Genomic DNA, 11,166 nt, shown 5'->3' on the forward strand with positions numbered 1-11,166 from the left:
ATTTCTTTTTTTTTAAGGTATTTCTTGGGGCTGGAGAGATGGCTCAGTGGTTAAAAACACTGGTGGTTCTTGCAGAAGACCTGGGTTCGTATCCCAGTACCCACATGGCAGCTAACAACTGTCCGTAACTGCAGTCCCAGGGGATCCGACAGCCTCTTCTGACCTCCACGAGCATTGCACAACATGGGTGTACTTACCTACATGCAGGCAATATACACATATGCATAAAATAAAAATAATAAATAAAATTTAAAAAAATAAAAGGTGTTTCTTTTTTAAAAAAATTATTATTATTATTATATATGAGTGTATCACCTGCGTGTATGTAAGTATACCCATGTCATGCAATGCCCGAGGAGGTCAGAAGAAGGCATTGGATTCCCCTGGAGCTAGAATTAGGGATGGTTGTTAGCCACCATGTGGGTGCTGGGAATCGAACCCAAGTCCTCTGTAAGAGCAGCCAGTGCTCTTAACCTCTGAGCCACCTCTCCAGCCTCAGTCCTAGGTATTTCTTAATGCAATCAAGTTGACAATGGAACTTAAGTTTCACAGATGGGACTCAGGGAATGTGATTGTCAGACGTGATGTCATTATGTCCTCTTTCTTTGGGGAACTTGCTTTTACCATCAAGCTGAGAGAAAAAAAAAAAAAGATTGGAAGACAGCATGTGGGTAGAAGAACCCACAAACCCAGTGAACTAGGCTGTGACATCAACACATATCTTCCCTAGCCGGAACTTGCTGCATTTCCGGTGGTTCCAGCAACCCCACTGGAGGTTGTGAGCTGATCTGGACACAGAGTGAATTACAACTGACTGCAGACTGTATCTCAGGCACTATGGAGTCCAGGAACCGGATACCAAATGAAGTGTTGTGGTTATTTATTAACAACCTGGGCACGGAACCCAAAGTTCTCCAGTGTCTAGAAAATGGCAGGTACATAATAGATGCTCAATCACTTTTCAAGTTCCAATGAACTCATGAATCAGAACCTAGTCCTTCCAAGGAACAAGTCTTGAATTTTGTTTTAGAGAAAGAGACAATACGAACTCAAGATGTACGCATTTACTCTGCACATTTACTATGTGCCAGGTTCGAAATTAGATCTCAGAAATAGAGATCTAATAGATTAAGGCACTTGCTGCCTATTACAAGGAGCTCAGCATCTAAAGTAAACAAGGGGAATCTCGAATCTGGCCTGTGTTTTGATGCAAGACTGAGGTGGAGGAAAAGCACAAGCAGAATGAGACAGATGAAATGAGGAAAACCCTCGTCACTCCTCTACCACTTCTCTAGGACAGATGCTCCAGCCAGGCTCTCCAGGGACACCAGCCAGTGCTACTCAAGAGGCCTTGCCTTGATCCAGCAGGTTGTGCCATTTACCCTCTCTCTTTCATTACTGACTTTGTCAGCTAATCAAAGAAGGAGATGGTGTTTAGACTGAATCTTAGATAACATGGCAGGTGGACCATGGTGGGGCAGGATGGGAATCTATGTAGAGGTAAACACAGGCACAGAGATATGGAAAATTCTGCATGAGTGGAGAACACCAAGCCTCTGTGGCAGGGGCTGGCAGGAAGTGATCCTGACTGTGTAGTGTAGGCAAAGTGCTGAGCAGGAAGGGCTGGGGTGTGGCTCTGGAGGCTGCTGGACAGTTTCCAGCCTGGGACTGACAGGCCAGGAGATTCGAGCATTTGAGTGATAACTGGGGTAGACACCTGGCGAGCAGGCTGAAAGAAACCAGCTTGTGGCAATGGCATAGGGGAATAGGGGCCCCAACTGGGAGCATGGGGGGATGAATGACTGAGAGAGAGAGAGAGAGAGAGAGAGAGAGAGAGAGAGAGAGACAGTGAGACAGAGACAGAGAGAGGCAGAGACAGAGAGAGAGACAGAGAGAGGCAGAGACAGAGAGAGATATGAGAGAGAGAGAGAGAGAGAGAGAGAGAGAGAGAGAGAGAGAGAGAGAGAGAGAGAGAGAGAGAGAGAGAGAGAGAGAGAGAGAGAGAGAGAGAGAGAGAGAGAGAGAGAGAGAGAGAGAGACAGAGAGAGGCAGAGACAGAGAGAGATATGAGAGAGAGAGAGAGAGAGAGAGAGAGAGATTAGGGACTAGCTGAAGGAAGTACTGGTGTTATTTTCTATTTTCTGCAGCCTTTCCTCAAGTCAGGTGTTTGTGGTAAGAGTATCTCCAGGGAACCACAGGACCCCAGCAGCCTTGGCTGACCCTACCTGGCTCACCCTTTAGTCTGATAGGACACAGCCTAGCCTGGGAGGTGAAGACTTGCCCTCTTCACACATTTCTCTTTCACACCCACATAAGACACCCCATTATTTAGAGTCTGCTTCTCTAAAACCCCCATCATGGGCTGCCTCCTGGTCTGGCTCTTGTCTCTATCTGAATATTGGTGTCTTCTGGAGAGAGTCCCCTCCTCTGTCCTCTTCCCCAGGTGTGCTGTTAACAGTGAAAATGCCAAGCTGGTAGTGGGTGAGGGGGCACAGTGGCTGGCCTGGGAGGCAGGTAGAGTGTCACAGGTCCATTTCTGCCTCAATGGACTCTCTCCATTCACACTGTCTCTATAAAACCAGAAACTCAGGCTGGAGAGATGGCACAGCTGTTAAAGGCTAAGGCTAACAACCAAAACATCAAAACCAGAAACTCTTACCTCAAAGGGGCAAATCTACCAAAACACGAGAAAGCCCATGTTTAACTCATAGTTAAAAGTTCCCTGATCACCACAATGGGGATTCCTAGTGGCCTGTGAAGACTGGTCAGATGGACACTGAATCTGGAGGCATGATGAGGTCAGCTTGGCTGCCCGGAGCATGTGGCAGTGGAGGTCAGCACAGTCCTGATGTATAATTCACCAGGTAACCAGGACTTGCTACTGTACAGGAAATTCCATCCTTCCCCTGCCCCTCCCTCGGGCACAGAAAAGGGGCCTGTGGCGAGTTGACTCCACCCAGTCCATGGAGTTGCCCAGTAACAGTGTCCAGCACCCCCTGATTTGTCCCCAGCCTGTCACAAAGCCTCTGTTCTTCCTGGGGAAGAGCACCAGGCCCTCTACAACGGGGCCCACATCCTTGCAGCCTGGCACAATGGGCTCCCACGGAGTACACAGCGATTCTTATTGTGGCATTAAATGCCATAAAGTCAGAACAAAGAGAGAGCCCAGGGCCTGGATGGGTCTGCTGCTTCCTGCCCAGCAGAGAATACAAGCGATTGTTTAAAAGCCAGTGGTGAGGCAAGTGGCCAATTAGCACAGCCTTCCTCCCCACAGCCTGTAAATGTGCTGGGGACCATCAGAAAGGGATTCTGCTATTCAGATCAATTGCTGAAAGGAAGCAAGTCTGTTCACATTGCCAAATTTAGAAGCCTCGAAACAGCAAAGGTGATCTGGGTTACTGCTGCTCTGTCCTTGGGACAAGCTAAGGTCTATCAGTACAGAATGCCTACCTTGCCCTGAGTACCCCGTGTCTTTTCCCAGCCCCTTTAAGATGAGCCGGGAAGTCCTAGAACATCCTGAGGCCGGGGAGATCTACATCTGTTCACAACTGCACTGCAAAAACAACTCATGTCTCATTGTCTTCTCTTGTAGCTGTCAAGAAATTACCCACAACCCAGACTGGAAGAAAACGAAAGTAGGTTTGGGGGTCAATCCTGCTGTGTTTGAGGGTGTTTGTAAATCACTCCTTTTCTGTTCTTACTTTGACCCTAATACTGTGGAAGTCATGACCACCACCCAGAGGCAAAAATAACCCCCATAAAACTTGGGAAATTCTAGCCATAGTTAACAATCAATCTGGAAGGCTGGGTACAGAGCAGATAAGAAATTTAATTCATCCTGAAACTAAGGAAAAGGGTCAGCAAAGGGGAAGAGGGTATCAGCAGGAGGAAGAGGTTTGCCTCCTCCCTTTCCCTTGCTGGGATTCTCCAGCATCCAGCACTTGAGGAGCCCTGCCACCATCCTGTCTAGGATTTTTCTTTCCCAAACTGGGGCCTGTTGCCATTACCAAAGGGAATTACATTTATTTGACAAGCAAGTATTTTGATTGGATTCGGATGCCACTGGGCACCGTCAAGTGGGTCTGGCTGGATTTAGAGGTTGAACAAAGCCAACAGGTCTCCCGGCCTCCTCAGTGAAGCAAGACAGCTGTCTTCAAACAGGTGCTTTATTCCATAGAAATTCCCACTGGAGAAAATGTGCTTAATTAAAGCAGAGGGCTCTGCGTCAGACTAAGGTAAAACTCTATCGCCAGAGAGAATACACAGCGCAGGGAATTGAAAGGATGTGATCATTGGTTCTTCGAGGAGAATTTTTACAACGACCTGCCCTGAAACGTTTAAGATTCCCACGCTGGCTTTACCATCAATAACCATGAGGAACTTACCCTAAACAGATTCCCCGGCCCTCCCACAGACTCTGCTCCAGCGATGGGGTGGGGCTGTAGAATGTGGCTTTCACATACAGCCTCTGTTGATCCTGACACAGCCCATCTCGGGGATGCTTTGAGGATCCCCCTCCCCAAAAAGAATGACCAGAAGAGGCACTGCACCAGCTCACAGCTCCTCAGGGTGGGGCCCAGGCTGAGACCGTGGAGAAGCCGAGTTGCTTTCCAGGGCACGCAGTCCTAGGGACCAGGCGGACCGTGTTCGGGAATGGGGAGGGCCTTTCTCTTCACAAAAGGAGCCCCAATTCCCGCACCACTGCGGAAGGCCAGCCAGACCGCCGATGGCCAGGTGCTCCCGGGATGCTGGCGCAGTCACCCCAGGCCCTGGCTGTGGCACCTGGGTGCAGCAGGAAAGGGAGCCGTGAGGTCTCTAAAAGACCTTTGTGTCGCCGAGCACGCACCAATTCGGCCAGGCGTCCCTACAGGGGCTAAGCCTGCGAGGTCTCAGCAAGGCCTCGGAGCGGGCCCGGAGCTCCTACAGGGGCTCGGTCCGCGAGGAGCATCCCCAGCTGGGAGACCTGCAAGGGTTGGGTCGCCGCGCCCAGCTGCGCCCTCGGCTCCGCCCCGCCCTGGAGCGCCCCCGGCGCTTCCGGGTTCGGAACCTGAGGCGGCCAGCGCGCCCGAAAAGGTTCAGCTTGGCAGGGGCGCCCCCTCGTGTCCATCGGGGACTCCTGCAGCCCGGGAGGGCTCCCCCAGACTCAGGAGCCTGTGCCCCACCGAAGGCTGCTGTCCCTGGGGGAGTGTAAGAGCATCCCCAGGGGATGCTTAGAAAGGCGTCTTGCCAGGCGTGGTGGCGTGATGGCTGAGGCGGGAAGACTGCTGTGAGTTTGAGTCCGAGTCCGGCCTGGGTTATGCAGTGAGTTCCGGGCCATGTTGGGCTACAAAGTGAAATCCTGTCTCAGCCCTTCCGGTTGCTCTCCTGCAGATGGTCCCCTTGACTGTCTGCCATTCACTTGCCATCTCAGTTCAGGGAGCTGATCCAGCTCTAGCATCCAACCCACCACTGGTAGGCCCGATGTTGAAGCAGCTGGTTCTCTCCACCTGCCCCAAGCCCTGTATACTCTCCCCAGATACTCATAGGGAGAAGAGGGCATGGGGAGGTGTGCTGTGGAGAGCCCAGCACATAGGGCCCAACAGACTGTCCTCGCTGGTTGACCCTCGCTGGTGGCAATCCTTGCCCTGGCTTTGTACCAAAGCTATTATCAAAACAAAAGCCAGGGCAGCAGAAGCTGAGCCAGAGGCGGCCAGCCCTCCCCCTGGGCCACTATTCATCTTTGGTCCCCACAGCCTGGCATGACTCACCTGACTGGCAGCATTTGGTTAATTTGGCCTGCCAACAACACTGAGTCACAGCTATGACCTGCCACCCCAGTTCAGTTCAAGTAAACAAAGAGGGAAAATAGAAAACATCAGGGCACACAAAGTGGCACAAAAGGTACCAGCTGCATTGTGGCTCTGTGGTGCCCATGCCAACCTGCTTACTGGGCATCCTTCCTTGCACCAAAGCCCCCAGGCAAAGCCTTACCAATAGCACTAAGGTGAGGGCATCTGGTAAGAGTCCTTAGATGTGTGTGCCAACTTGTCACACAGCTCTATGTGACCCAGACCCTCTGACAGCTGCTTCCCAGCTAGCACAAAAGGCTATCACTATAGCCAAGAGTAAGGCCAGCAGGAGAGCAGTATCACCCGCTGACAGGTGTGTGGGTGAGGATGGAAACTGGGACAAGCAGAAGGGTCCCTCAGAGCAGCTCAAGTCAAGGCTCCCAGCCTTTGGAGAAAGCACTGTGTGAGCCAGGGAGCTGGGGCACCTGGAGGGACTGGGGCTTCCTTGAGACAAGAGGTAGTGCTGAGAGAGTCTGGGTGGAGATGGTGATGTTTACTCGCTCCTGTTCCTTGCACTTCTTCAATAGTGACAGTGTTTCTAAATAGGGAGTGCTTCCTCAAGCCAAGGCAAAAAGAAACAGAACAAGTTTCCCCAAGAATAAGGGGATCCCTTCCCCTACCTCACCGCTGTACCTGGACTCTTCCACCACCACCCCAATGCCATTCTCCCCTGCTCCTTGCCGTTGCATGCCCCACCCCACCCTGTCCACATCACATGAGGTGGCAGAGAGTTACTTGGGAACACTATTCTGAAAGGAGGCAAGGGCCCTCCCAGCTATCAGCATGCAAACTTTTTGCACCAGACTGGAGTGCAGAGACTACTGAGAACTTCATAAAGCAGCCTGCAGTCCAGCTGCCCCTGGAACCCCAGCACAGGCAGTCTAAAGATTCCCCAGCCTCAGATGAATGGTATCCATTTCCATGTGTGTGGCTGGTCACTGGCAGGAGGGTGGGAGAAAGAAGGACAGTGATCTGCCTGTATGGCAGATCCCACAATCTTTCTGTTGTGGTCCTGAGAGATTGTCTTGCTTTCTAGGTTCCGAGTCCGGAGATGGCAATGAAAGCAGCAATTATCCAAACCGGGTCATCTAGCAAGGAAGCTAGTCGTGGAGTACAGCCAAGACCTCTCCACCCAGAAGCCCTTTCTGTGTCCCCCTGTGCCTCTCTTCTTCCCTCCTCTTTACTGAAACTGAAGCCAGTGTGTTCAAAGTTACCATTCGCACCAGTGCCACTCTCCTTTGGGGTCTGGCTTAAGCATCCATGAGTATCCATGGGGACCAACCTCATCCCAGCAGCACAGGTGAAAGAGCCTGGGGCTGCTGAGTCCCCCAGTGGGCTGCTCTGTTGCTGCCCCTCAGCCCAGCAGCCCAAGCAGGTCCAGCAGCTCCCACTGCTGAGGGCATCTATTCGGGCCTCAGTCCACCCTGAGTGGAGTGGAGCCGTGCATTTGGTAAACTGACTTTATTCTCCCACCTTTGTTTTGTGTTGATTTTCCTTCCAGGGCAAGCACTAACCATCTTGAGCTGTAACCCACCTCCCACCCCACCTACTTCCACTTCTGCTTCCTTGCCCACCACCACTAAGTTTGACACATCCCAGGCTCCCTTGGGTTGGGGCAGACTAGACTCCACTTAGGATCTGCTGGGTTTATGGACTGTGATTTTTCTCTTCCTTGTGTCTTAGGGACCAAAGACTGTCAAGACTTAAGGGTGATAAGTCAGAGAGGCAGTAAGGAAGTGTGTGTGTGTGTGTGTGTGTGTGTGTGTGTGTGTGTGTGTGAGAGAGAGAGAGAGAGAGAGAGAGAGAGAGAGAGTGAGAGAGAGAGAGAGAGAGAGGCAAAGGGAGAGATATATCTGGGAGCTGGATCTGGTGGTACTCCTGTAATCTCAATCTTATAAATTGGGGGCCACTCTGGACTATATAGTGAGATCTAGTTTCAAAAATTTAAAGAGAAGGGCTGGAAAGATGGCTCCGCAGAGGACTGAGGTTCAGTTCCCAGCACCCACATGGTGGATAACAACTGCCATAACTCCAGTTGCAGGGGATCCAACTTCCTCCTCTGGCCTCCATGGGCATTGCATGCACATGGTACACTTACACATATGCAGGCAAAACACTCATACACGTAAAAATTAAATTTCTTTTCATCTAAAGGTCAAAAAATGATGGAGAGAAGAGAATACATGCAAACGTGTGTGAAGTAAAAGAGCCAGACAGAAGACTTCAAAGCCCATGATCCACGGTTTTAAAAAGGCAAAACCATAGAGGCAAGGGGATCTGTGATCTCTGAGAGCTAAAGAAGAAGCAGGGATTGGGGTGAGGAGGCATCAGAGGCATATGTGATGACAGTCACACACATGATAACTTTGGTCAAAGTTTTAAACTGCATGTTTCCAACAGAGAAACTTGATGGCCTAATTGTGATATCTATGCCTCCATAAATTTTCTCAAAAAAGGAAGACAGGACAAAGGGAGAGGAAGAAGAGAGGGATGAAGTTAAGAGAGGTACAAAAATGAGGGCTCTGTTGATTGAGTGCTTGCCTTGTATACATAAAGCCCTGGGTTCAATCCTCAGTACCACATACATTATGTGTGGTCATACACACCTGCAGTCCCAGTATCCCAACCCCAAGAGGTAGGGGCAAGAGGATCTGATGTTCAAGGTCATCCTTAGGTACATCCTGAGCTCAAGCCTGGGCTACATGAGACTGTCAAAAAACAGAGGGGGCAGAGGAGGGGCAGTCAGGAAAAAAAAGGAGTAAGAAAAAAGGTATAGCTCACCTCCCTCTGCTTCCCTGGGCCTGCACGACCCGCAGGCCTCTCTCCAGGGTAAGTCAATCATGCCCTCAGCACCTTGACTCCCCCAGCCTCAGTCACCCTCCCATCTCCCCCCCCCCCCCCCCCCCCCCCCCCCCCCCCCCCCCCCCACGTCTCTCCTCCTAGCCTGGGACCTGTCCCATTCCTTGTCTTGGCGCCCCAGACACCAGGGGAACCACCACTGCTTCCTGATTCCTTGCATCCAAACCAACCCAGTTCCTTCTGGGGTCCCCAGGAGCCCTCTGGTCCTGGCCCTGCCCTCACCTCCCTCTGCTTCCCTGGGCTGCACAACCCACCAGCCTCTTTCCTGGACGCCAGGGCTGACCTTTCTGCTTCCTGATCCTTTGCATCCAGACCAACCCAGATCCTCAGTGCAGTCCCCAGGAGCCTTTGGGGCCTCTTCCTGCCCTCATCCCCCTTTGCATCTTGGGGTGACACGGCCACCAGCTGCCCTAGATCAGCATCTTTCCTGGGCCCTGCTCCCAGGCCAGTCCAATCCCCAAATTCCTGAGGCCAAAATCTGTCCTGGAGGGATCCAGACCTTAGGAGAAACCCTGAGAAGAGCTGATCATCTGAATTGGGCCTCGGTGGGAACTCCTGAAGACAAAAGCAATCTGACCACTCCAATATAAAATCAAAAGAGAGAACGGGGAGCTTAGAGGAACCATCTTTTCATGCCCAAAAAGTAAACCACAAAGACAAATAAAGCTTAAAAAAAGAAGCAGATCTAAACTTGGAGGCTTGAGTCTCACACAAGAATCAGAAACTAAGAAAGAAATTCACATGTCAAAATCACAGAGAAAAAAATGACATGAAAAACCAAAATAACATAACCCCACCAAATGCCAATACTCCTCTAAAGGAGTGCAGTGAGAACCCCCCTAGAGATAATGCAGGACATGGAACTCAAAAGAACAATTATAAACATGATAAAAGAATTCAGTGAATTTAAAGAACACACAAAAGAAATCAAAGAACTGAAGGAAGATAGGGATAAACTTCTTAATGAATTCAGAAAAGAGCTAGAAATATTGAAGAATACTCAGGCTGAAATGAAGAAGGAAGGGGAACACTCAATAAGCCAATTAGAAACAACAGGAGAAAGCCTCACCAATACGATAAATGAAATGGAAAACAGATTATCAAGACTGGAAGATAAAGTGGACAAACTAGACCACTCAAGCAAAGATTATGAAAAATTTAAGAAATCACAAGAATAAAATATGCAGGAATTGTGTGACACCATAAAAAGACCAAACTTATGAATCATGGGCATACAAGAAAGAGAAGAATCCCAAGATAATGGCATGGACCAATTCTTCAACAGGATCATGGAAGAAAATTTCCCAAAATTAAAGAAAGACATGCCCATACAAATACAAGAATCATATAGAACACCAAACAGACAAGACCAGAAAAGAAACTCTCCATGGGACATCATACTAAACACACTAAACGTGCAAAACAAAGAGACAATACTGAAAGCTACAAAAGAGAAACAAGTCACATATAAAAGAAAACCCATCAGGATTACAGCTGACTTGTCAGTGCAAACTATGAAAGCCAGAGGAGGCTGGACCAAAATATTCCCAGTTAGGCTGAAGAAATTCATGTAGCCCTTCAGAGAGTTCTGAAAGCAATACAAAGAGCTGAAGAAAGGAATGACTATACCCAAGGGGTTGCGGAAAGAAATTCAATGAAGGTATAACTGTGGAAAAATACAGCTATATCAAGAATGTAAACAGAAATAAAAATGACAGGATTCAATACCCATCTTTCATTAATAACTTTAAGTATTAACAGATTGAACTCCCCAGTCAAAAAATACAGACTAAGTGAATGGATTAAGAAACAAAACCCATCTTTTTGTTGTCTGCAAAAAACTCATCTCACTTTCAAGGACAGACACTATCTTAAAGTGAAAAGATGGAAAAAAATATACCAAGCATATGGTACTAAAAGAAAAAAAGGCGTTGCAATTCTAATGTCTGACAAAATAGAATTTAAACTAAAACTAATCAGAAGAGACAAAGAGGGCCACTTCATTCTGATCAAAGGAACAATAATCAAGAAGATATTACAATCAGGAACATATATGCTCCAAATTCTGGTGCATCCAAATTCATATAAACAACACTACAGGACTTTAAGACACAGATTAACCCCAACTCAGTAATAGTAGGGGACTTTAATACCCCACTGTCTCTGTAAGACAGGTCAGCTGGACTAAGAATAAACAGGGAGACATCTGAATTAAGTGATACCATACATCAAATGGACCTAACAGACATCTTGAGATTATTCCACCAAAGAATACACTTTCTACTCAGCACCTCATGGAACTTTTTCAAGTCCTAGCAGACATCTACCGAGTATTCCACCTAAGCACCAAAGGACATACTTTCTACTCAGCACCTCATGAAACATTCTCCAAAATCGACCATATACAGGGGCACAAAACAAACCTCAACAAATACAAAAAGATTGAAATAATTCCATGTGTTCTATCAGACCACAATGC

General features: G+C 48.8%; 1 protein-coding gene across 2 annotated transcripts in view; it reads left to right on the plus strand.

The window, feature by feature from the left end:
- Window positions 1–7,299, plus strand: part of March10 (membrane associated ring-CH-type finger 10) — a 99,788-nt gene extending 92,489 nt beyond the window's left edge. For both annotated transcript variants that reach the window (XM_008821878.2, XM_008821879.2), the window contains exons 9-10: window positions 3,593–3,635; window positions 6,865–7,299. In XM_008821878.2, coding sequence (XP_008820100.1) covers window positions 3,593–3,635; window positions 6,865–6,920 — 99 coding nt within the window. In that variant the 3' untranslated portion in view covers window positions 6,921–7,299. The remainder of the gene's footprint in view (window positions 1–3,592; window positions 3,636–6,864) is intronic.
- The last annotated feature ends 3,867 nt before the right edge of the window (window positions 7,300–11,166 follow it).

Source organism: Nannospalax galili, unplaced genomic scaffold (genome assembly GCF_000622305.1).
Source record: "Nannospalax galili isolate Female #2095 unplaced genomic scaffold, S.galili_v1.0 scaffold1128, whole genome shotgun sequence".
NCBI lineage: Eukaryota > Metazoa > Chordata > Mammalia > Rodentia > Spalacidae > Nannospalax > Nannospalax galili.